Source organism: Lytechinus variegatus, chromosome 9, assembly GCF_018143015.1.
Source record: "Lytechinus variegatus isolate NC3 chromosome 9, Lvar_3.0, whole genome shotgun sequence".
Lineage (NCBI taxonomy): Eukaryota > Metazoa > Echinodermata > Echinoidea > Temnopleuroida > Toxopneustidae > Lytechinus > Lytechinus variegatus.
Window position 1 is genome coordinate 1,876,431 of NC_054748.1, and position 27,952 is coordinate 1,904,382.

The 27,952-nt window shown below is 36.0% G+C and overlaps 1 protein-coding gene across 1 annotated transcript in view; it reads left to right on the forward strand.

The window, feature by feature from the left end:
• The window catches only part of LOC121421527 (G-protein coupled receptor GRL101-like), a 29,310-nt gene extending 6,125 nt beyond the window's left edge, over positions 1 to 23,185 (forward strand). Inside the window, exons 3-17 of the mRNA XM_041616269.1 lie at positions 2,238 to 2,363; positions 3,601 to 3,669; positions 4,757 to 4,810; positions 5,786 to 5,840; positions 7,209 to 7,430; positions 10,860 to 10,931; positions 11,236 to 11,307; positions 12,160 to 12,231; positions 13,156 to 13,227; positions 14,670 to 14,741; positions 17,791 to 17,862; positions 18,546 to 18,617; positions 19,579 to 19,650; positions 20,521 to 20,592; positions 21,746 to 23,185. Coding sequence (XP_041472203.1) covers positions 2,238 to 2,363; positions 3,601 to 3,669; positions 4,757 to 4,810; positions 5,786 to 5,840; positions 7,209 to 7,430; positions 10,860 to 10,931; positions 11,236 to 11,307; positions 12,160 to 12,231; positions 13,156 to 13,227; positions 14,670 to 14,741; positions 17,791 to 17,862; positions 18,546 to 18,617; positions 19,579 to 19,650; positions 20,521 to 20,592; positions 21,746 to 22,934 — 2,363 coding nt within the window. The 3' untranslated portion in view covers positions 22,935 to 23,185. The remainder of the gene's footprint in view (positions 1 to 2,237; positions 2,364 to 3,600; positions 3,670 to 4,756; positions 4,811 to 5,785; positions 5,841 to 7,208; positions 7,431 to 10,859; positions 10,932 to 11,235; positions 11,308 to 12,159; positions 12,232 to 13,155; positions 13,228 to 14,669; positions 14,742 to 17,790; positions 17,863 to 18,545; positions 18,618 to 19,578; positions 19,651 to 20,520; positions 20,593 to 21,745) is intronic.
• Positions 23,186 to 27,952: the final 4,767 nt, after the last annotated feature.

The following is a 27,952-nucleotide window of genomic DNA, read 5'->3' on the forward strand; positions in this document are numbered from 1 at the left end:
ATTGAGTTATTTACGTCTATATATATATATATATATATATATATATATATATATATATATATATATATATATATATATATATTGCATCAGGGGTTAAGTCCACTTTTGACTATTTCGAGAAAAAAAAATGTTTTTCATTCTCACTTATTGCAATATTCTCATGAGAAACTGAATTGTCATGATGTACTACCCTATCATGTAAACATATAATGGGGTATAAAAGAAATTTAACTGTCTTCAAATTCTTTTCTATATATTTGCCACTCTCATTCACGTTTTCATTTGAATTTAAAATTTTCTTTGATATCATCAGAGTGACTAAACATTTAGAGGTTTAGAGACAGAAAACAATATGAAAAAATTGACCTAACCCTTTTTGAAAGATGTGTTCTTCAGAAAAGTTTAGTTGCAAAAGGGTAAGGTTCACTCCAAAAAAATCTTTTTTTTTTTAATTCTCCCATATTGCAATATTCTTATGCGAAATTTAATTTTCATGATACCCTATACCATGAGAACATAAAATTGGGTGTAAAAAAAATCTACCTGTCTTCATATTTATTTCAATATTATTTTTCAAAAAAATTCTGTGTGGACCTAACCCCTTTTGCAACTAGACTAAAATGGACCTAGCCCCTTTCAAAAAAAGTAATTTTTCTTTGTCATTTTAGTTCACTTTTTAATAGGAATTTCTACTTTTCTTGGGTATCATCTTATAGACCTACTAAAATTCTACATTGAGTCACAGAAATCAAATTTGATGAACAATGGACCTAACCTATTTCGAAAGTGGGCTATATGTATATGTATATATATATATATATATATATATATATATATATATATATATATCAGTGGCGGATCCAGAGGGGGGCGCCCCGGGCGCGCGCCCCCCTATTTTCGCCGGATTTTTTTTTTGATGGTTATATTTACTGGATTGGTACAATGTAGTCAATTTCAAGGGCTAGATCTAGTCAAAACTATATTTTAACTTACGCTCATGGCCTTTGTGTTCGCACAAATGCACCTCTGTCATACTGTATTGCAATATGTAAATTCCGGAATTCCAGGGCGCGCAAGTCGATTGGTTGGAAAGTTGCACCACTTGTAATCGGGAGTTGCAGTGCAGTGACCAGTGTGAAGATGTTGGATTGGATATAATTTTTCCCGAAATTTTGTGTTTTTTGTAACATGCGTTTGTCCGTCTTTATGGCAAATACATGTAAATTGTAAGTAACAGATCGCGAGAGAAAGTGTCAACGATGCGAATGATAATGTCTATCCCCGAGATTATTCTTCACTCAAAGATGAAGCCCTATAACGGGCGCCACGTGCGCAGCATTATCATTCTGCCTTGGTCATGTACGTTTTCACTGAAATGTATAGGTCAGACATATTTGTATTTAATGTAAACTAACTTTTACACTTTCTGGTAGATTCAGAGGCATATTATCCAGGGCGCCCCAACTAAGTTTCGCCGAAGCAATCATTCCAACAAATTAAAAATGAGTCAGTATGTGTCTTTTATTCATGAAGTTACAGTGATTTAAGTGTGCATTTTTCTTCTAAAGGTGCTCTCAAAATACGACTTTTGGACATGATTTTTTGAAAAAGTCCTTGCCGCGGGAGGGGGTATCCCCCCTCCCACACCCTCACCCGCTCGGTCGCTTCGCTCCCTCGCCGCTGGCGCCCCCCCCCTATTTCAAAATCCTAGATCCGCCCCTGTATATATTTATATATATGTTGTCTTTTATAAAATTTATAACGTTATTGGAATAAAAATCCTGATATCAAAAATCGATTTCCTTTGAGGGCAGAAGCACCGTGGTACATTTGACGACCGGGCTACCGTGTATTAACATTTATAGGCCTATGTTTTAAAGAGAGAGAACAATGCAGATGTGGTGGTAGTGAAAAGGTAATTTTCGTATTTACTACATGGGGAAACTCTCTACAACGCATCAATTCATTTAAAACTTCGATTTAAATCTCAATGGGGAGCTGAGAGACTTTTTTTCGAAAGTTGATGGACTGAAGGTTTGCACCTGATGAACAATTGCAAATTTGTCGTTCTCCAGAGTCAAGAGATTCCGGTGCTGTCCCGTTTCACCAAATCTCGTCAAAAGCCTCTCAGCTCTCTCCATTGTGATTTGACTTCCATTTTCAAAGGAATTTGGTGCGCAGTAGAGAGTTTCTTCGTAGTAAATGCGAAAAGTCCGGTTACTTCTATCTCAACACAGATTGTCGGGATGTCAGTCCTCGTTGTGAAGAATGGGTCAATCAAGGAGCATGCGAATCTTACGCAGGAGAAATTCAACATGTTTGTCAGAGTAGTTGCGACCAGTGTACACTTTTCGACCTAAATGGTGAGTAGTTTAGATCGCCGGTTTTTCATCCCATTATTTGCATACATTCTTTTCAAATGCTTACATGGTTCCTTCTTTTCTTCTCTCTTTTTTAACGATGTTACATAAGGGGCTGGCGCCCTTATTTTGCTAGAGCTGCTGTCATGGCTGTGAGTTCTGAGCTTACCGACTTGCCCGTTAAATTGTCGGTGAACAGAGCAGCAAGCAGAAGGGTACCACGTCCCCATAAGATATAGCTATGAATTTCAGTGGGTGATGCAAACTGTACTTGTAGTAACTTAAGATATGTTTATTGACTAAATTTATGTTTTTATTTGCAGAGGCTTAAATGTTCAGTTGTGAATCTCAACAGGAACCGCTGCTGCGTTAGCACCATGAACGCATCTGGTCGTTGGGTGCGCTCAAAGACATCACTATCATTATTACACGTCACTCAATAGGTGCGATTTAGTTTAGCAAATTCATTTGAGACCAGCCAGCCCCAAAGTCCAGCAATATATCACCCCGAATAAATAATATGATATTTTAAATGAGCTAGAAAAATCACATCCTACGCTTTTTAAGCATATGTTGTCAATTTATCATCAACAACTCGCACAAGTACTTGACTGAATGCTAAAGATTTTCAGTGAGAGTACGAAGTTTTTTTTTTTTTGCTTTGTGGATCACGAGATGCACAACCTGTTGCAATCTCTAAGAATCTTCTGAGCAGTCTGCAAAAATTGCGTCAAGCGAAATCTTGTATCTGTTTTTATATACACTCTCAAAATATTTGGGCAAAACGTGCCCAACTTTTAACCAACCCTGGGCAGTATATTGTCCACACAACTATTGTTTAAAATCTGCCCAAATTGGGTAATAAAAATAATAATTGGGTAATAAATTCGCTCAATTGGTTAATGATTGCCAAGAAGATATACATATATATCAACATACCATACCCACCGCAATGGTCAGTATGATGTCCAACATTTTAAAGTGAGTGAAGAAGAAAGTTATTTTTTTAGACAAGCCAAATTTTATTATTGTTTTTTTTTATTAAAAGAAATACAATGGCTATTCACAGAGAACCTTTCGGAGCGACTTGTTGGTTTTGGGGGTGGTTATGGTCATTTTTCTTCAAAATAAATGAATTTGATAAACTGATGTTTCCAAGTATAACTTAAACAAATTGAAATATAATTATGTCATAACTTGAATAACAATGAATACCTTTAAAACCAATGTCTTTATGCAGATACAGCAACATCGATTCCTTGGGAAGAAACATGTATGACAGGTCAATGCTTTCTCGATTCCAATAATGGTGAGAATTTACTTTGATAATGCTTAAGAATAAAATCACGTACTTCCTAAACCTCCTGCATATTAACTTCATAAAATTTAAGACAGTTTTATCAGTTGGTCAAGGGTACACTGCGTGCGAAGTGTCTCTTGTTGAAAATTACATCTCAAGGGTGGTAAAATATTTATTTTGGCGTTATAAGCCTGCAATTAACACCACGGTTGTCACTTTAAGATTTCAACATCCAACACTAAGCTCGTGTAACATTTTTTGTCTCAATATTTGTTGTGATATTTCTTTTAATATTTCTTTTGGTGTTACAAACCTGCAATTAACACCACGATCACTTCAAGATACGAATAAACAACACTAAGTTGTTGTAATATTTATTTTGGTTTTAAAGCCTACACCACGGATGTCACTTCAATGTACGAACATACACACTCAAATGCTGTAGGTTACTTTTTTGTGCTTGCCAAATTTCTCGGGACCTACCTGGCCTACATTTTGTGTAAAAAAACCCTACCTTTTTGGCTTGTCAGATTTCTCGGGAACAGAAGGACCTTCATTTTCTGTATTAAAACCCTTTTAATTTTAGCATTATTGTTTTTGTTTGCTTGTCAAATTTACACCATTATGCCCTCTAAAAAAAAAACCGAAAATCGTTCCCAGGGCTGTGAGGAATGGGGCTATCTGAATAGTACCTTGATTTACCTGTTATTTATTTTCCTTGTTATCATTATAAAGTTATTGTATTATTATTGCATTATTGTTATTAAGATTATTATCCTTATTACTATTACGAATATTATCGTTATCATTTTTTTGTTATTATCATCATCTACATTCTCAATTTAATTGTTATGATTATTGTTATCTTCATATATCATTTGTGCCATTGTAATTATTGTTATAGAGTTTATCATCATTATATTAAGTGTTATCTTATGTAGGACCCCAAGGAAGAACAGCAGTATTTTGCAAATACAGCTGAATTGGGTGATCCTCCGTTATTATTGTATGTATATCTCCTGTATATTGTATATTTTTTAATTTTGATTACGGAAATAAAACAAACAATCATTCCATCGATCTTATCCCCAAACAGACACGAAGTGCATACCAGTCGTTGATGTTTGTGTGACAGTAGGATGGTACCAAGGTAGGCTCTCACTTCAGTCAATTCCACGATCATTGTTTTCTTGTGTCATACACAATTTTTTATCTATTTCATTCCAAATTGGATTAGAAAATTATATATTCAATGTGTGTCGTTGTATAATTGACACAAACCGGTATTCTGAACATTGTATTTTCTCTGTCATATCTCGGAACGTCCCGCCCAACTCTTCACAAACAGACCAATCAAAATTACCGTTAGTTTCAAGTGAAAGTCTTTCTAACCGATAGCAAGACCCGACTGGGCGTAATGCACTTAATTATACAGAAATGTCGTTCACACGATGGCCATGTCCGTACAGACGGGGTCATGATTTATAACTACAAGATGAAAATAATATTCAAAAACACAACATTACTCCAAGATTTTTTCCGCATTTTAACCATTTATTTTTTAATATCTAGTAATCTGTATTATTCGTTCTAATAAAATGCATACATACATAATAAAGAAAATATAAAACAAAATGACAGTTGCAGCTGTGAATACACAAATCAAAATACACTTATAAACATAGGAGACAAATGTATCAGAACAGAGACATAATCCGAAATCATGCAAAGGGAGTCTTGATAGCGAATATTAGATGCGTTATCAATGACACAAACCATTTAAGGGGGATTGCATTGAGGGAAATAAACAGTATCCGTATGTAAAGGGGTTTTTTTTACATGATCTAAGGAGGTGTTGCAAGAAAAGATTTTCAATCAATCGCAAATATTATGTTGTAATGTTTATTTGGTCACTTTTAACAGTAGCAAAACAGATTACACTCCTTGTTTCATGGAGCATCGGATTGGCAATCAATCGCAGATTTGCAATTAATCGCGCAGCATATGCTTCATTTCGGAAACGAAAACAGACTTGTAATTGATCGCAAGTTACTTGAAACGCCCCATAAACTATTTTTAATTCTTATTAGTCATATACCTTTACATGTATATCATTCTGTTGCAGGGATCATATGCATACCTACTCCTGTTGAACCAGCTCCATCTGTCCTGCGTTGCATGTAAGTTAATGTACCAAAGGCTGTTGCAAATCTGCCTTTTTCTTATTAATATTTTTTTAACGGGGGGGGGGGGGGTGTATAAGGCGTAAGGTAATTTAAAAAAGGTAAATCAATTACAATATACAGTAACAGCATGAAGGAAATTAGTACTACGAAAAAGATTCATCTTTACGTCATATTTTTAAAGTAAATGAATGAGGAAGAGAATCAGCCATATCTGGGCCTGTCGCACTAGTCCACCTCCAAGGGGCGTTTCATCAATATTTTCGTCCCACAAGTTGTCAGATCTGACAACTTTCCTGGATTCTGATTGGTTGAGAAGCACTGTTACTATAGTAACTGTCGGATAAAACAGGACGTCAGACAAGTCCTTTCATGAAACGCTCCCCTAGACTGTTATTTTGCACGATACGACTACCAAACACATAACACACCACATCCCCATAACACGCATACACACGCACCCACAGAATAGTCACATTTTTTTCGGGGAAAGTGAATCACTGCGGGTACGTGAATCAGTTGAGGGCGTGTGTGTGTTGGTTATGTGTGCGCGCGGGGGTACGGTCCGATATGGTTTGCCCAATCAATAAAAATCGTCCAGGACGTGGACTACTGCCGCACCGGAAGGGTTAACGAATATTGGCAAGTCTTTGATATTTTCTTCCTTTTTTACAGATGTGGGCGGAATTACTATCAACATGTACTTTCTAAATCTAGTCATCAATAAATCAATCCATGTTCGGTGTTTTCGATTCTGATCAATATGTGTTTCGTTTTGGATCCGATTCTGGCAAGTGGCTTTTGCGGTATATACTTGTGGCCGAAGGCCATAAATCAGCCGATAGTATGATTTTTATGACGTCGCTACGATTTGAAATTGAATATGCATTTATTACTACAGGGATTGACGCACGAGTACAGTTTTTTTTATATCAATATTCTTAAAACTATTTATCTCTCAAAACACCACAACAGTTTATTGGTCGCAATCAGTTCGTAGAGTGTTCGACAGTGAAGATAGAGTCGTCAGTGCGATGTACGGTGTAACCATGATGATGATGATGATGATGAAAGCGATAATAGTAATGATGATGATATTGATAATAATCCATTTTTATTTAGCGCTTGATAAAATGGAAATGACATTTCTAAGCGCTTCGCAAACAAAATAATACACCAGTCATGGGATCCTCGGTTGCTCGGGGTCCAACAAGAGTTCCAAGACTCAATTGCTAGGCATTTTTTATGGGTTTTCGCATCCTTACGACTTACGTTCTTTTACCTATGAAGCGATTGTACTTTTCTTTTGAAATGTATTAGGTATCTTAATTCTGGCTTCTTGTTTCTTTGTTTCCACATATGCAGGAATGTGTCCACTGAACGCACAAGGTCGACCCTATCTGCTGCAAGATTAGTAGATGACTTTAGAATAAAGACATGGCAACTGCCTCAGAGATCGAAGGAAATTGATCGAGATTTAGAAATGATTTTTAAAAAATTTGCTAAAATCTACGCGTACTTCCAGCTTTACAATATAGAATTTCGTCCTGAACACCTATTGAACCGGCAGAGACAGGTTACGCTCTTGTAAGTTGTAGTGATAATGATATTGATAATAACAGTAATTGTAAAATATTGCTTTGAAAACGGACATACTCAAGCTTTTCGACATGCCCTCATCCGGAGTAGAATCGCATGAAGGACTAAAACGCTAGAGCATAACAATAGGCCTATGCTTTAACAGAACCGAAACTAGACAATGGATGCTAAATGGCGACCCGTGATTGGCTGTCAAGTAAACAAGTTAGGCTTGGTACCAGCCGTATATTAAAGCGAAGCAACTGAAACAGCGCAAGGGTTCTTACGAACTCCTTCTGGCGAAACAGATGAATGCATGTCGAAAAGCTTGAGTATGTCCGTTTTTAAAGATATTTTACGATTTTGAGGTACCAAACAATTTTTATAGCAGTAATCATAATAATAAAGGTTATATTAATAATACTAATAATGGTGATGTTGATGATGGGTTCATTCATTTATATAGCGCAGTTAACTTCACTGCGCTTAATACCTGATACATAATTAGGCCGACCACGCCTTCCCCAGGCCACGGCTAGCTGAGATATGCCTCCATAGTCCAGGATAGAAGAGGCATAACCTTGGTTTCTCATATACACATTTTTTTCTTTTTTTTGTCCCCATTGTACATAATATTGTCAGGGCATTTGGTGGCTTTTTTAATATTAAAATGCTCCATTTATCACATACATGATAAATGATACATTTCGTCAGCAATCATGTTTTTGACCAATCATTTCACTAAAAATCTAAATTACTTGCATTGAGTGCTCACTTTTGTGAAATGTTGTTTTCCCCATTCATGTTGTACTTAATACAGAATACATGGGTCTATGGCGGCCATTTTGAATATCTAGAATATATTTTTTGTCAAAAATCGTTTTTTTCATATAGCGTATTTCACTCCTGCAACACAGATACTTATATTTATATCTAATGTGCGGGCAATTTCATGATTTCATGGGTTATTTGCATATTTTGGCGGCCGTATTGGATTTTTCCAATTTGCGGCAAATGCTGAAGGTTACACGAGTGGCATCATTCAGATTCGAAACCGGAAAATTCGAATTGACAAGAAACCATAAAAAAATATTGTATATATGAAAAACCAAGGTTTGGTCAGTTTTCTATGGGACCTATCCTTGACTACATAATATAGGCGCTAAAGCGTTCAATGAATAATTTCCAACGGGTCTAACCGGACCTCAATAGGGTCGACTGCAGCACAATGTCGATCAAATTCTTGCTGAATGAAAATATTCATTGTATTGGCTGTAATCGAATTATATGGAAGCTTAAAAGTGCCACGAGATGTTGAGATAATTATCTCGGGAAGTCGACATCTTGATAGCAAAAGATAAGATGACGAGATCCCAGATCTCATCATGTCGACATCTTTTAGAAGAGATGATGAGATGACAAGATCCCGGATCTCATCATGTTGACATCTTGTAGAAGAGATGATGAGATGACAAGATCCCGGATCTCATCATGTTGACATCTTGTAGAAGAGATGATGAGATGACAAGATCCCGGATCTCATCATGTCCTCATCTTTAAGAAGAGATGATGAGATGACAAGATCCCGGATCTCATCATGTTGACATCTTGTAGAAGAGATGATGAGATGACAAGATCCCGGATCTCATCATGTCATCATCTTTAAGAAGAGATGATGAGATGACAAGATCCTGGATCTCATCATGTTGACATCTTGTAGAAGAGATGATGAGATGACAAGATCCCGGATCTCATCATGTTGACATCTTGTAGAAGAGATGATGAGATGACAAGATCCCGGATCTCATCATGTTGACATCTTGAAGAAGAGATGATGAGATGACAAGATCCCGGATCTCATCATGTTGACATCTTGTAGAAGAGATGATGAGATGACAAGATCCCGGATCTCATCATGTTGACATCTTGAAGAAGAGATGATGAGATGACAAGATCCCGGATCTCATCATGTTGACATCTTGTAGAAGAGATGATGAGATGACAAGATCCCGGATCTCATCATGTTGACATCTTGTAGAAGAGATGATGAGATGACAAGATCCCGGATCTCATCATGTTGACATCTTGTAGAAGAGATGAGATGACAAGATCCCGGAACTCATCATGTTAACATCTTTTAGGAGAGATGATGAGATGACAAGATCTTGGATCTCGTCATGTCTACATCTTTAAGAAGAGATGATTAGATGACATGATCATGGATCGAAGATCTTGTCATCTGATCATCTCTTCTACAAGATGTTGACATGATGAGATCCTGGATCTTGTCATCTCATCATCTCTTCTACACGATGTTGACATGATGAGATCCATGGATCTTGTCATCTCATCATCTCTTCTACACGATGTTGACATGATGAGATCCGGGATCTTGTCATCTCATCATCTCTTCTAAAAGATGACGACATGACGAGATCCGGGATCTTGTCATCTCATCATCTCTTCTAAAAGATGTTGACATGATGAGATCCGGGATCTTGTCATCTCAACATCTCTTCTAAAAGATGTTGACATGATGAGATCCGGGATCTTGTCATCTCAACATCTCTTCTAAAAGATGTCAACATGATGAAATCTGGGATCTTGTCATCTCATCATCTCTTCCAGAAGATGTTGACATGATGAGATCTGGGATCATGTCATCTCATCATCTCTTCTAAAAGATGTTGACATGATGAGATCCGGGATCTTGTCATCTCATCATCTCTTCTAAAATATGTCGACATGATGAGATCTGGGATCTCGTCATCTTATCTTTTGCTATCAAGATGTCGACTTCCCGAGATAATTATATCAATATCTCGGTGGCACTTTTAAGCTTCCATAGAATTAAACTTATGCCCTGTCATCAAATTCAAACCATGCAGGCCTTTACATGTGCATGCCTTGCAAAAATTCGTGATATTCCCCCACATTCGAGATAATAAATGTAAGAGTAGTGACGACCTTGTACGATGTAACATATTTCAATTTTGCTCTATACTATAAGTGAGATTTCACTCGAACTTCTTCTTTAATTCACAACTCCATGTAATTGGGGAGTTCATTTTATTGTTTAAAGCTTACCGGCTAATGCCGGGATAATAATATGTGAAGCAGGGTCCGGTGGTAAAATAGTTTACAGAACTGAAGTGGCTACCCTTGGCAAAATGTGACGTTATTATCATTATTATACCAGAATAAGATTGGGTTTAACCAAGTTTTCCCGAGAAGCTATAGCAATATAAGTGATTTTAACCGCAAAGTATTAATTGCAAGCACAGGAGCATGTGTAAAATACCTCCATAAAATATGCGAAGATTAAACAAAACAAAACCTGTTTCTGTTATTGTTCTTGTTTTCGCGGACAGTAACTGAATTCAGCTGGCACAGTTATATATTCTGTTGATATCGTTCTTTTGTTTCTTTTTTTTCCAGATATATATGGCGTGTGAATTTGACCTCTATCGACGATAATGCTTTTAGTGCATTTCCGAGTCTCCTCACGTTGTGAGTTTAAATATTTCTTGAGTATGAATATTGCGATTTTGAAGGAGTGATCATTTCAATACGATATTAAAAAAATAATGATAAATAAACCATGATAACGATTCCATGTTTCTTCAATTTTCAAAACATACAGAGGAAATCAACTTCACCCATAAAATATGATAATGAAGCTAGCATGAGCGTTTAAGAGGAAGTTCACCCTGACGAAAAGTTTGTCGTAAAATATTGCCGAACAATGAGATGATAAGTCACTCAAACTTTCCAGAATTCCCAATTAATTAATTGATGTAATCTTGTTTTACAGACTCTTAGGAGAAAACAAGCTTAAAGAGATCAGAAATACAGCGTTCGCTGGTTTACAAAGGTTGGAATACATGTAAGTCATGGGCGATGTTATGGTCATCATCACAAAACTACGGGTATACCGCCCCGCAAGTAAAGTTAAAAGCCACCACGTTTTGCCTAGCATATAAAACAAGTTCCAAGCGGCGTCATAAGTAACGACATGATAAGTTGGCCATCCGAGGTGAACGAAAAAAAAATCTGTAATTCTTCATATTTTTATCACCACCAATTTCAACTATTACCACTATAATTTTTTTTTATATGTTTTATTCATTTTCAAAGGTTTACAATCATCGAATCAATATACATGTAACAAAAAAGCAGCAAAAATGAATAACAATAATGATAAGAATAATAAATTACCACTATAATTATAGCAATTATGTTATTATAAAGACGTTGACCATTATAATGATTATTATCGGTATTAATAGTAGTAGTAGCACATTATTACTATCATTATTATTACTACTATTCTCAGTAGTAATGCTATTACAATTATTATAGATGATTGGTGTGCTCTAACATTTTTAAAAATAAAATCAGGAGTTCTAACATAAATGATATCCAGAGCCACTGGCATTGCACGTACTCAGCAAAAACTGTTGTGTTAACCGGTGTACATAGAGGACCACACCAGTTATTTTACACCGGTGTTAAATTGGTGGTGTTAGTTTTACACCTATAGGTGTGATTACAACACCTTTGGTTGTTACATTCACACTCTTTGGTGTTGTGTTCAATCTCTAGGGTGTAATTTTAACACCTAAGGGTGTGGTCCTCTATTATTGGTATCAGTTTTAACACCACAGTTTTTACAGTGTAGCATAATGCCCTTCATCTGTCATGTTTATGATAATTGTTGTTTGCTCTGTCCCACAAGTAATCTCCAGTTTAACGAGATATCTTCGATTGAAAATGGTACCTTCACACATTTGGACAGTCTTTTCTTCTTGTGAGTATTCATCTTTTAGATAGTACTAATTCAGTTTGGAATTAGGCTATTAAACACGAGGTATGCATTAAGGCAATACCAATAGTGTTTAAACAATATCGGTTTGATTCTAAACTGGAGTGGTTTCAACGCTTTTCTTGTGTTTACCGATAGATACCGGGCTGGTGTTTAATTAACACCCGCATTTTTGAACGGTTGGTCTTCATGGACAACGGTATCTTAGTTCGAAACTTTTCATAATCACAATTCAGGGTCGCCAAAGAAATCACTAGTGAGAATTTATCTGAATAATATAACCTCAAGAACATTGTATAATTAACCATTCCTAATTACTAAAGTTTATTATTTCAATTCCAAAAAACACTAATTTGGCACCTAGGGGGCTTGTATAGCGACTGCACTTCGGAGTGCTCATTTTTTATGTAGTTCAAATTAGAACTAGGAAAATTAGCACTTCGAGGTGCAGTCACTGCAGAAGCTTTATAAGTTCTTAACTAGCATTTCATTGCAGAGTATTTATCCAAGTTTCATAATTATGCACAAATAATCCCAAGTACGGGCTCGGTGTTTCCAAACCTCAATTTCACATGAATCTGGTATTGGAAGACTGTTATCAATGTTTAAGGTAAAAAGTTGTCCAATAATGCCTTAAAAAAAAATCAAATGTCCGATTGAGCAACATCTTCTTCTTTGATTTTTTCTTTATTTTCAAGGGTGGTTCCTTTTTACCAACCAACGATTATGCAATATTTTTTTGCATAATATTTTGTCTTTTTTTTATATTTCTCGTAGCTAAGAGTTACAGATGTAGCCCTTTGTAATGGACGGTGCCATAATTAAATGGTAAACCTAAGGTTATTCTTATGTCTTATTATCATAAAATGATTAAAGAAAATCAAAATTTTCTTGTATTCGACTTTCAAGGGATCTTTTCGGTAACGCCTTAGATTACATACAGCCGGGTGTATTTTCTGGATTGACCAACCTTCGACAACTGTGAGTATTATACACCATACAGGAACTCTTTGTAGACAGTTTTGCAGAATTCGTTTTTACCATTATTATCATCATCATCATCACCATCGTTACATTGAATTATTATTATTATCATATACATGTTCTGATAAACCTAAACTCCTCTGTTTGTGAATAATGGTTTAATTGGCTTTCTATAGTCATATGTAAGTTGGCTATGCCCTAAATTTGTTTCCATCGTATATTGATCATGTTTACCACTTCCTTTCCCTATGTTCCCCGTGATAAAACTAACTGCTTCCGTCATCATTCCCACATTATTTTGCATGTATTGGGTACCACATACACAAACAAAACCTTTATTGCTTGTGATTAATGCCGCAGTTGGCTTTCCATAGTTATACCACGATTTTGGACCCGAATGTATAGTAATCCCTAGTTCAGAATCCGAGCCATAATTCATAATGAAACAATCATTATGAACTCATCCATTAATGTCTGGAAATGTTCAATCACGCTCATCGTTCCATGTTATCCCTGTTCAAAACATTGACAAGGAACCAATTAGAGTTGTGGAAAGAGCGCCCCTGAAATTTTAGAAAAGGGATACTGATATCAATTTGATGCAAATGGTTATTTATGAGTATATTCTCCCGAATAATTTGATTCCATGTTTATGTAGTAAACGCTTTGATAATCAGGAGGTATTTTTCATGAAGTAAAGTTCGAGTTGCGGCAAAGACAGACTTGATTGCAACCAATGAATCCAGGGGAGCGTTTCATCATTATTTTCATCTGACAAGTTGTCAGATCTGACATCTTCCCATGATTTTGATTGGCTGAGAGGCACTGTTCCTATGGTAACCGTCGGATGAAATGGGACTTGTCGGATAAAACGTCCGACAAGTCCTTTCATGAAACGCTCCCCAGATGCCAACGATGCCATAACCCTACATGAGTTAGTGTGCCTATTTGTAAATTACCTTTCAATTGATACACTCCATGATTAATAACAATAAGTGTTAATTAAATAATCAAAAATATTAGTCATAGAAACAAATGTTAAGCAATGGATATCAATGACAACCTTGTAGGATTATGACATCTGGATTCCTTACTTGCCATCATGCCTTACTCTGGCACAAAACAAAAGTTACATCGCTGCAAAGAATAATTACTGCTTGTCAAAGCATACCGACATACCACATGAATTTATGGTCTCAAATTATTTGGCCGAAGATATTCTTTCTTGCCATACATTATGGTCCTGTGCTTATGACATGTTATTTTCACTAAGACGGTAAGAATGAATGCTTTTAAGGACACATCTCACGAGAGGATTAATGCAACAATTATTTAATACAACTCGACTTTGCGTCTGTTTTTTTTTTGTTAACATTTATACTGTATTACTTACATGATCCGTTTACTCACCCTGATCTCTTGTATTTTCTTGACAACAGGAGTCTTTACGAAAATAGGATTCGAGGAATCGATAAAGGAGTTTTTGACGACGTGAAGGAATTACAATTCTTGTAAGTAACATTGTGAAAACTTAGAATGAGGGGAACATAGTTTCGATTATAATTTCAAAGTGGGAAAATCTGAGCAGATTTGTATCCCATCCCTCCGTCACCCGTCAAAAGTAAAGGCAGGGCCATTCGACATTACCGATTCAAAAAATAAGTAGGGCCTAAGCATGTGCTATCCCAGTCATTGCGTAATTTCCGTCAGCAAGAAACTGATCCTCAATGTGCTGCACTCAATCCAGGTGAGGTAAATGGGTATCGGTAGAAAGTAATTCCTTAAAAAGCTGTGTGCGCTATGAACGCCTAGCTTAGCCGGGTAATATAGGAGCGCCCTGAGGACATATGTGCGCAATATAAATACCCTATATTATTATCAGGCCTCAGTACCAAGAGACATAACGCGCGAGTAATGTTGGGCGTTGCCATGACACTGTACAACACGAGTACAACAGGTTCGCGTCCTTTGACATTTTTTGTGGTTATAACTGCATAAAGTACTGCAGGGAGTAGGCCTACCTCACACTTTCCCCACTATCCATACAACGCTAACACATAATATGAACACACGCACTACCGCAGTACCACACACGTCAGCCACTATGACTGATTAACGTAGACGTAAAGTGTTTTCAAGGTAATTGGTTATATACCAGCTTGGCGTTTACCAGCAAAAAATGCTGTCCTGCCGAGTTCCTACGGGAGTTACCACAAACAGAAACATCACCACAGGGCTACTACTGCCCCCCCCCCCCCCTCCCCATGGAAAAACGCAGTATCTACATTTTGCACAAGTTGAGATATTAGGCCTAAGCATTTTATGTTTTTTTCAAAGCCGCTCGAAACTCTTTGATTTCTTATCATCCCTTTGTTATCAAATTATGGGATATAAATATGCCTATTTCAAGCCCCCGAAACAAATTTGTTGTTGTTTTTTTTTTTTAGTTATTGACCAAAATGTACATACTTTGGGGAAACTCGAAGCAAATCAAAATAGTATTCTAGATCTGGAATCTAGATCTACATGTAGGCCTAGATCTAGATTTACATGCATAATGATCACTTTAGATCTAGATTCCACATGTAGGCCTAGATATAATCTAGGCCTAGTAGTCTAACGTTAGACTTCTATCTAGATCTAGGTCTCGATTGTGAAGTCTAACTCATAGCCTTAGAAGTTAAAACTAGATGTAGGCCTAGATCTAGATCTCGACTCTTAGATCTAGACTCTCTTTAGATCTAAGTTAGATTATCACCCAGAAAGCACCACCGCCACTGATAATGGCGGCTTAGCAAAGGCAAAGGCCAAAGCAAATAGAAGACCTAGATCTAACGATAGACCTAATCTAACGTTAGATAGAATATAGAGCCTAGATCTAGCCTAGGCCTATTTTACGGGTGCCATTCTGTCACTCGCACATCGAGTCAAGCAACCCATTCTCGACATGATGCTCATCTTGTCTAAATTAATTAACGTTAGGCCTAATGTTAGGGGCCTAGGCTGTTGGTATTTTACTTCATCTTGATAACTTTTTCATCTTTACAACAAATCTAAGGAGAAAATATCTTAACTTACCGATTTAATGAATCTCCGGGTGTTTTATTTAAGGCCAGAGAGACCATCAATTTGCCCTCGAAAACATATCTGCAGCAGACAGCTGCTAGCTCCTATACTGACACTGACTAAATTTATAGTTGTGAGTTGCAGCGCAGTGTTGCATTCATTTGCACTACTGCAAACAATGAAAATGAATGCTAGTCAGGTCTGATGGGTTAGCCTTAACCCATACTTGCTTCAAATTTTCATTTTTAATCTTATCAGCATTTACTTCAAATTTCTGACTCTCTTAGACAATTCGAGTTTTATAATTCATATTTTACTTATAAAGAGGTTTTTTTAAAGACAACATGCTTTACTGAAAAATAAAAGCAAAATAAAATCCAAACATACATATAAGAGTCTAGTACAACACTAGCTTTGTAGATACTGCGTTTTTTCCAAGGGGAAAAGCCTCATCATGTAGATACTGCGTTTTTCGGTGGGGAAACCGTAAGTTCAGAGTAGATACTGCGTTTTGCAGTTACTGAAAAGTGGGCTTCCCAAAAGAAATTCAGAAAAATTGATGTGTCACATGAATAGGGATGTTTACTGACTGTTTTTATGAAAAAGGTGAAAATTGAAAAAAAATGTCAGATACTGCTTTTTTTTCATGGGGGGGGGGCAGACTAACTGGAGAATATTGCAGACCCGTACAGTAGAATGGTGCCACATGACAGAAATATCACATGATAGTTTAATAGAGTACCAGATGGCAGCAATATAGGAATACGACAGGATAGTCCTACACGAATACTACACTGCAGTATTTCACATACCTCCTACAGAACAGTACTAAAAAGAAAACAACAGGATAGTACCACGCAGAGAACTATAGGACAATACTACAGGACAGTATTGAATACAGAAATACCACAGAACAGTTTCACACTGTATCACAGGCCAGTTCTGGAAGACAGTCCCACATGAGCATATTATAGGAATATCACATGACTACCACACTGTGCCACAGGCCACGGTAACAGGACAGTACAATTACCCCCCCCCCACAAAAAATAAAAAATTAAAAAATAATAATAAATAAATAAATAGATAGATAAAAATAAATAGATGAATAAAAAGTAAAAAAGTAATCAAAAAATAAATGAATGAATAAATAACAAATAAATAAAAAATAAACAAATAATAAATAAAATAAAATAAAATCGTTGGCCAATGAAAAAAGGATGTTCAGTGAAAGAGCGCCTGTCCCATGAAAGGAAGGCCGTGGGTTCGACCCCTGGTTCGGTAATACTAAAGGGTATAAGAACATGGAACCTTCCGCGTTTTAGATTGGCGTCCAGCATTATTATTCCAAAGGAGTATTAATTAAACATTAAATCTGGTAAAGCAGTGTCAGCTGGTGGAACAATTTTACAACAAGAATTTTATATTATTATTATCATCATTATTATCCAATATCAGAAAATTTATATCACGCATTTACCCCATTACTTTCAGGTATCTGCAATCAAATAAGATTAAAGACATACAAGTTGGAGCACTTTTTACCCTGGGAAAACTTGAAATCTTGTAAGTTCCATCATTGTCATTTCCCTTCTGATCTCTTATTAAATTGCAGTCTTTCATTCATCATTTGCAAGAAAAGAAGAGGCGTGATTTTCTAGAGGCATTAGGAAGTACATGTTGGGAACTGGTCTATCAATAAACTTCGATTTTGCTAAATCTCATTACACCTATTTTGACCATCTTATTTGCATAAACATAATACTTTCCAAATTGAAAAAGAAACAACTAGCTGATTTCTAAAAAAAAATCCGTTCTATTATCTGCTTTCACAGACAACGGTTACAAACAGGGATAGCCAAGGTTTTATACGCAATACGTTAACCATATGAAGATTTGTTATTCTTTTAAGTCTTAAATCAATTGTGCAAATTTGCATATCTTTTTAGAATTATATTTTTTTTATCGTGGAAGTTTAACATTTTGGTATAAAGAGAGAGACGGAAAGAGAGAGATATATATATAAAGGGGATGGAGGGAGAGAGAGAGCATTTTCGACGTTTTGAATTTGAAAAGAGTTCTTACTTACATTGCTTAACTGGGCGTTGCGGGGTGCACCTGCAACCAAATACGTTCGGTTGGACGTTACAAATTTGATGCCGATCTAGAGGATTTTTTCTTGTTGTGATGTTAGGGGTCGATCCAAGACGTAACAAGTCTGTAATGGAGTAATTTTGTTTATTCCCCAGAAATTTGGCATCGAATTCAATAAACATTTTAAGCAGTGGAGTGTTCGCAGGACTGCATTCTCTTCAATATCTGTAAGTTAAATTACCCTTGTAATTCGTGGTATATTTTGCAATTCATTAAAGTAGGTGATTGCATTCACTTTCACAAATAACTGAAAACAAAGATAACAGATTTTTCGCAACGCGGCGCAGAACAAAGTTAATAACACAACAAATTAACTGAAAACGAAAGTCAAATCATGAAGAAAATATATTCAAACTTGTTGTATTGGAACTGCGGTTTCGTATTAAGTTTCGGAGCTGAAGGGAGAATGTAAAGAATAATGATAATAATGATATGCAACATTTATAAAGCGCTAAATACAAAATTTGTTTTCTCAGCACTGCAAACTATTACCCCGACTCTAGCACGGCTATCCTGATCTCACGCTTGAGCATTCAGGGTGCCCATTTACTACGCCTGAGGATAGTGGCAAATGTAGACAAACGCCTTGCAAAATGACGCGAGTTTTGCTGTGGGATTTGAACCTCCAACCTTGTGGTTCGAAGTTCGGAGACCTATCCACTGATCCACAACACCATTACATCTTATGTCGTTTGTCCAGAATCCAGGACGAAACTGCTGTTTTGATTCACCGTACCTCGACAAAGACTGTGTTAACACAAGCGCATTTGACAGATTTCGAGGTTTCCGAAAACGTTCTGCGTTGTGGTTGTGAAAACTCCCTGCTCAACGCCATTTATCAATTTGCGGGGCCCGTTTCATAAAGTTGTTCGTACGTTAGGAATGACTTTACGCACGGCTGGTGACCCTTACTTGTGTTGTATGACATACACCTGTATACCTTTGTAGCTGACATATGTATAAGGACATGTTCCAGTCTATCGTAAAGTAATGTGTAACTTTACGAACAGCTTTATGAAACACCAGCCTAGAATAGTTACCCTTTAGATGTTTTCTTTACTTTGTTTACAAACACCAAATTACCCATTGTTTAAAACCAGCTCTTCTTTATTTTTCCTCCCGCCTCAGATTCTTAACCAACAACCACATCCATACCATTGAAGGGCATGCATTTGACTCACTGGCAAATCTCCAGTATCTGTAAGCAATGTCAGGGATTTTTTTTCATGTTAACCTGATTCAATTAACCAGCGTGGGTATTTTTCGTCAGTACTTCTGCCACAGACACAAGAGAGCTTTTCGATTTGTTGCATCAACCTCTTCATGCAACACTAATTACATTTACATTACAATTACATTTAAGAGGAGATGTAACGTTTTTTTTCGACGTAATCTCACAATAATCAAGGAACCAAGCTGTGACTCTAAACAAGAGAGTCCATATACATACAAATACACAGAAGATTCTTTGAAACTCGAGATAATTAAAATGAAATTAACAGGGTAAGGCTCTCTTTTGAATCTGTTTGCCTCAAATCAATTGTTTGGGACGGAAATAACAATGCATCTACATGTAGGACATTTATTCCAGGAGTTAAATTCTCACAGTAAATTCGCTAATTGCCACTGAAAGAGATATACTTTGGTATCATATTCGAGGGATACACAAAGACCAATCCCCTCCCCAGGGGGGATGAATAGCATCAACATTATGTGTGCCCGCATCTGGCAGTACTATCATAGTAGAGGTAGAAGAAGTAGTAGTAGTATTTGTTGCTGCTGTCTTTGTAACACCTGTAGCGAAAATATGAAAATAAATTATTGAACAATGAGAGGGACTTGGGTGTAATATTGTAGATGTTCTGCTTTAAAGAGGCAAGTATTGGTAAAAAGGTAGCAGCATGACTAATATTCATGGTGGTTCAGGTGGTAGTAGTCGGATCAACATGCAGTAACAATGGTGAAAGCGTTGGTAATACATATACAGTGTTATATAAACATTATACAGATAAAATACATGCATAGTCTCGACTGGAATATGTTATTCTGTATTACCCTACCTCTTATTAGGTTCTTCCTTGGTACTGAACTGAGAGATGTAGATTCGAATGCACTTACCGGACTTGCATCCTTGCAGAAAATGTAAGTTAACTTGTTTTCATGCAGAGATTGACCACTATCAAAACAAATGTACTCACACTTTGATTTTGTTTTAATCTGTATAATAAATGGAAACAAAGAAATTTACGTAAACTTAGTTTCTAAATCCCATGTTTCCCTGGAAGCCTGGTGAAAAAAGAAAGCCAGTTTTGTATCCACAGACGCACCTATCGTAGCTGCCACAACCGCATGTCAAACCCTGACCATGTTCTGTCAAGAACCTCTACTATCTGCGGTGAATTAAAGCGAAATCGGAAAATAAAAATGAAGTCTTTCGTTGCACACACAGAACTGAAACATTACCCACAGTTACATCCAGTTTTTGCATGAGTTTCGTGGTCATTCGTAACTGATAAAGAAGTTGCGGATCAGTACGTGCACCGCATGGATTTTCCAAAAAGAAATTTCCGTAGATCACATTTCTTGGATGTGCACGATGAGTTGAAATCAGGTCCCAAAGCACAGGGGTCTGCGATTGATCCCTAACCTGCCTAATGTGAAAAACTTGCTTCTGATTGGTTACCAAAGTCAGACTACTGACCAAATTGCACACGCATAGATGATCTTTATATACCATTTTATTTCGCAAACAGTCGATCGGCCTGTGTGTTACAGGCCCATGTCTTTATTCTTTTCTTGCTTCTGTATAATCTGTATCACGAGTGGCGCCGAAGGTCCAATGTCTCGAAGATATCGGAATCATTAGAAAATTGCAGACAACCAAAAATGTGGAAGTTCCGTTTTCAATATAATTTCAACAGTCACCTCATAAAGTTACCTTTTTGAGGTAACCTTGGGAGTTTCGATGACGAAAGACGTAAAACCAAGATAGTATCGAATTGATTAAATTTCAATTTTTAAACATTAGATTTGTGTCTCCTATATTGATGTTCTTTATAAGTTTAGGAGATAGAAAAATGTAAAGATGTAAATAAAATTTCCTCATATCATTACTCATTGACCAATTATAGGTTTCTCTGAATTGCTCGACAAGTTAGATGTATTGGATATATTTAATTACGGTATTCTTTTGGGGTTCACGACCCCTATAATGGGGAAAATGCTAAGTTGACATACATGTAGGCCTTTGCTTTCATCTAAATGACAAACAAAATGGTTTCATTCTTGCATTCAGGTCAACTTCTGACAATAGATTGTGCTGTTTACTATCGGAAAATACCACTTGTGCGAGGACATCTCAGACCAGTCCATTAGACACCTGTAGCAGGTTGTATCCAAACGTGGCCTTGAGGATCGCAGGATGGGTCATGGGTTTGTTGGCCATTGCCGGAAACGGCACCGTTCTCTTCATTCGGCTATGGGATAAGAAGAAGCCGAACGACAGGAAGAAACCGAAAGATAAGGTCCAGAATACCATGATAAGTAGTTTAGCTATGGCTGATATATTGATGGGGGTTTACATGATTATCATTACGTCTGCCGATCTTAAGTATGGCAATACCTTCTACCTGAGTGCCCCTCAGTGGCGGGATTCCAACATGTGTAGATTTGCTGGATTTCTAGGATTCTTATCCAGTGAAGCATCGGTTCTGACCCTGACCTTGATCACCATAGATAGGTTCATATGGATCATGTTCCCTTTCCGTCCAAATTTAAGAATTGGTCACAAGGGGTCTAAGATTCTTATTGGTGCAGCTTGGTCGTTGACTATACTGTTGAGTATCGGATTGGTGATTGTTACCTCATACAGACCTGACGTGTACGGACTTTCCGACGTCTGCCTTGGTTTGCCGCTTCATGTCGAGGCGAAAGACACTGGAGTTCTGGAAATCACTGGACATTTCTACTTTGAGTATCAGGTAAATTTCAAGATTAATGAAAGCGGTTCCAGGCCTCCGTGGTTGCTTTCCATCATTATTTTTATTGGCTTTAATCTGGTGTCTTTCACTTTAATCTTGATATGCTACATTATGATCTTTATCACGACTCGTCGTTCTTCGGCCAAAGTTCGGAAGAACAGCTCCAATAAGCACGAGACCAGATTGGCTGTTCGCATGGCGATGATCGTTGCTACAGACCTCGTCTGTTGGATGCCTGTCATCATCATGGGAATCCTTTCTCAGACCGGTGCAGTCACCCTCGACCCTTCTCTCTATGCTTGGACAGTGATTCTCATCGTCCCTATCAATTCGTCAATCAACCCTTTCCTATATACCTTCATTGTGTACATCGATGAAAAGAAGGCGAAGAAGAAGACAGTGACGAACGAGAACAAAGTCAAAGTAAAAGAATTAAAAAGCAAGCGAAGTCTTGAACAGTCTTCTGGGAATAATAGTGATAATAGCAAGTCATCTGAAATATAGCGTGATAATTTCATAATTTCGTCCTAACCGAACATATCTAACCTACACTTTATTTAAGTCATCAACTGATTTCAGTATGCATTGAAATTTGTAGGTTTGCCGTATATTTCTGCCCTCAAAATGCCCCCATATAAATAAGATATTACTGGTGAGATATGGAAACCCATCATAATATAATAGATAACCAATAGGTTGGAACTGCACTTAAAAATAAGATTGTCATGCTCTGTAATCGATTACAACGATAATATGAAGCAAAATAAATCCCCTGGTAACGATGGGTTAACAGTTGAATTTTATTGTACATTTTGGGCTGAAATAAAGGATGTATTGATTGGGGCATTCAATGAAGCTTTTGTTCTTGGAGAACTTTCGGCATCACAAAAACAAGCAATTATTATTTTATTAGCTAAAGAAGGGAAAGACCCACATTACGTAAAGAATTATAGACCCATTTCGTTATTGAATACAGATTATAAGATCATATCCAAAGTTTTAGCAAAACGAATTAAAGAGGTTTTGGAGAGCGTGGTGTTAGCAGATCAAATAGGATTTATTAAAAACAGGAATATAGGAGAAGCTATTAGATTAATTGATGATATGCTTTTTCATACGTTATATAATAATATCCCTGGGTATATGATAGCAATTGATTTAGAAAAAGCCTTTGATTCGATATCCCACAAATTTTTACATCAAACATTAGGTTCATTCGGTCTTGGCCAGCAATTTTGCAAATGGGTCAAAATATTATATACAAATAGCCAAAGTTGTATTTTTAATGGGGGGGATTCTACAAGCTATTTTCATGTTGAAAGAGGGGTAAGGCAGGGAGATCCGCTTTCACCATATCTTTTCATTTTATGTATTGAAGTATTAGCGCATAATATAAGATATAATAATGATGTTAAAGGAATTTCCTTTGGAAAGGAAGAAGTAAAACAGGTTATGTATGCAGATGATATGTCTATATTTGTCCGAGATCTAGATTCAGTAAGAAAAGTAATAGAAATTTTAGAAAAATTCAGAAAAGTGTCAGGACTCAAAGTTAATAACGATAAGACGAAGGTTCTATTATTAGGTTCCTCCCAAGGAAAATCATATGATTTATCTTTTGGCCAAAAGGTGGATTTTATAAAGATTCTCGGTGTATTTTTTTTCTTTAGATGTAGAAGTAAAAGAAAGATTGAATTATAAAGAAATATTAAGTAAAATAAAGAAGTTGTTAAACTGGTGGAAGCAAAGAGATTTAACTTTGATGGGCAAAATACAACTATTAAAGCAGTTTATCTTTTCAAAATTCATATATGTGGCATCTCTTACACCAATTCCAGAATGGGTTTATGTTGAGCTTGATCAGTTGACTTTTACTTTTTTGTGGGGTGGCAGAAATAAGATTAACAAAAAAACGATTTACTTAGATTACCATCAAGGTGGCTTAAAAATGATGAATTTTCAATGGTTAATAAAGGCACAGAGAGTTATGTGGATTAAAAGACTAAAAGAAAATAATACAATGAAATGGATACAATATTTCAATTATGCCACAAAACATCTGGGAGGAAATTTTATATTTTCATGTGATTACTTGCTTGGATTGTTGGAGATAGCATTGCCGCAATTTTATATAAATTTGTTAGAAGTATGGATAGAGACGAAGGATTTTCGTTTAAAATCTGAAACATTTAAAGGAAATGAGATATTTTTTAACAATAAATTTGTACGAATTGAAGGGAAATGCATATTTAACCAAAAAATATATGAAAAAAATATTTACAGATTGAAACATATTATGGATTATGATGGAAACTTAAGGCCCATTTCGTACTTCCAAAGACAGGGTTTAAACATAAATGATTTTCATCTGATAGAGTCAATCTATAAAACTTTTCCAGTCAGCTGGAAACGAAATATGAAAATAGATAGCAAAGAGGCTTCTCTTAGGGAAGAAATATCATTTATATCTGGAAAAAGAATTTTGTCAATGGAGGAGTTAGTATCTAAAAACGTTTATGCAAATTTTATGAAATGCAACTTCTCAATACCTGATGTTTTCGAAAGGTTAAAAAACAAATATAGTTTCTCTTATGAAAAGATTGAACACATTTTTATGAGACCAAGACAATGTACTCTGAACAGTAGATTAAGAGAATTTCAGTTTAAAATGTTACACGGCATTGCTTACACAAATCATCACTTGTTCCGTTTTAAAATCTCACAAAATAACCTTTGTTGTTATTGTAAAAAAGAGGAGGAAACATATTGCCATCTTTTTTTGGAATGTGAATATGCTTGTCTGGTTTGGGATAATTGTAAGGAGATGTTTGGTTTTATTTCTACGGGTAATTTAAGCTGGGAGGAAATTCTTGTAGGGGTAGAATTAAAGGACGAAGGAAAAGAACGCTTAATCAATCACTTTTTAATCTTTGTTAAATTTTTAATCTTCAAAGGGAGGGAAAAGGGTGCACATATAACCATGGATGAAATTAAAAGGAAATTTAAAGAAGAAGAATGGGAAGAAAGAAGGCTGGCGCTAGGTAGAGGCAAGATGTCTCTTCATTTAAGGAAATGGGAAAATCTTAATTAAAAGAATAAATAGGGAGAGTGAGGCAAAGACGAGAGACAAAGCCACAAAACAAAATAAATAAAAACACAGAAAAAACCAATACGGAGAATTGCAGTCCCTTCCATGTAGAGTATAGGCATAAAGGGGAGAATGCTCCTAACCTGGCGACGGAGGGAAGGGGGGGGGGTGGGAGGTGGAACAACATTTTTATCTTTTTTTCTCTCTGATCATGTCATATATTTTGTTAATATTTCATTTTGTAATTGCTGAAACGCATTAGTATATTAATTTCTAGTATTTTTAAAGTTTGATGTATAAGTTGTATAATTATATTGTAATGGATTTATTGTATAATTTATAATTATGTTTCAAATAGTTTGTACAAATTGTTTATAGAATCTGATTATGTATGTTGATTTGAGAGAATATAATAAAAAATCCTTAAAAAAAAAAAATACTACCCACAATCCTTTTGCAAGGGCATAAAGACGTTGAATTGTGCATGGTGTGCATTGTAGAAGAACCGGATGTTATGATTATAACATACTATTATTAGTAACTATACTATTATCATTATTACAAATCGTAGTATCAGCAGTAATAGAAGTAGAGTAATAGAAGTAGCAGTAATTGAATCATCATAATTGTTGTATTTATAGATTATCAATCTTAGTATTATCATTATCGTCATCATATATGTTAACTCCGAAAACTGTAAATGTTATGTATAAGTTTCGAATGAGTGTATTTTATTAGGTTAAACACTACAGGGTAAAATCAATAAATCGCATTTAAATTGATTAAGGCTTAATTGCAAACATTCATAAATTTATCTTATGTTATTAAGAATATGGCAAATTTCATTTGAAGTTCTCGGCTATCCACTGCAGCCTTCATCAACGATTTAACCCAAATTAACTTTACTGACATACATACAGTGTAGGGATCTAATATTGTAGTGCCCAGTCTCCATGGTCTTTGTTGACAATGGCCAATATTTTGAAGTCGGGTTTAACTTAAACTCAGGTTTAAAGTTGTGGTTTAAGTATGGAAAGCCAATTGTTACATAAATCATTAACAGCAGAAATATCATGTTACAGCTCATTTGGCTTTCAAACCATTCATAAGTGTCTTTGTTAGTTTTGAGTGCCAGGATACAAATGCCGATGTCATTCAGATGGCAGATAGTTCCTAGGTGGGTCGTAGACATTCAGAAGATTGAAGTGCCGCGTCTAAGTTGAGAGAAGATTCGTGTTCTTGGGTTAATATTAGACGAGGTGATGATTTGGACAAGTGATTAATGGAGCAAATGGTTGTAAGACGAAAAATGAATGGACGGAATGGAATTAGACCAAATGAAATTAGACTGTGGTGAGTGGATGAATTGGCAATTTACAGTCTGGCCACCTACAATTACTTTTGACGGAAATATCTCCCAAAAGGTAAGGAGGGACCGAGGGCTGAAAATTTTGACAAGCCCCCCCCCCCCCCCCAAAAAAAAGAAGGTTGTCACACCCAAATGGAAGGTCATTTCGACAAAATACATGTTTTATTTCCATTTTGAATGATGCATTTCTTCCATTATAAGATATAAAAATTGTAGGGGGACATTTGATATTGTGCCCCCGCGTCCCCCGTGGGATCTCCGCCCATGCACCGGTGAGATGGATGATATCAAATTTATCTGTTATCTCCGGGTTATAAGGCATATATTAGTGTCTTTTCTTACATTTTGAAATACATGTCATGGTGGTGTTAATTAAAGCATGCACGTTATTTAGAAGAATACAGGTTTTCCATTTTTCTGTGTTTGTTTTTAATTGATTTGAGTCCATTTCGAGCATACACTATTTTTTAATAAAAAACTTTTCTAACAACATATGGCTGTATGCTTTCCTCACCTTTCCCATCAGTCATGATTATCTTTAACATTTGAAGTTGATTATCCGATTTTTATCTGATTCCAAAGATAAAGACTTTTTTGGGAGGGGGGGGGGCATGTAATGAGCTATACACTCTAGATAGAATGATTACGATGCATCGTCACCAAAAAAATTGATATTGATCGTTGAGACTTTTGTGGACAAAATATTTCTTCATTAAATTTTATTATGTTTCGTTAGAAAATATTTATTTAGGTACAAAAGATCAGCATAAAATTATTTTTCATCAATGACCTGAGGAAAATAAAGAACAACATAAATCATCAACATGCATGAAAATAAAGTAAAAATCTAAATCCAAGATAACAATGCTTGGTAACATAAATAAACAAATATTTTTACTTAAAGGATAATATGAATCAAACTGAAATTCTTAAGTTATCAAAAGGGTACAGATATCTATTATAAAAGTACTAATTGTATAATTTATTCACTGATAAAAAACACTGAAATTATAGCAATGAATTAATCATGGCATTATGGAAAACCGAGTAAAACAATGGCAGGCA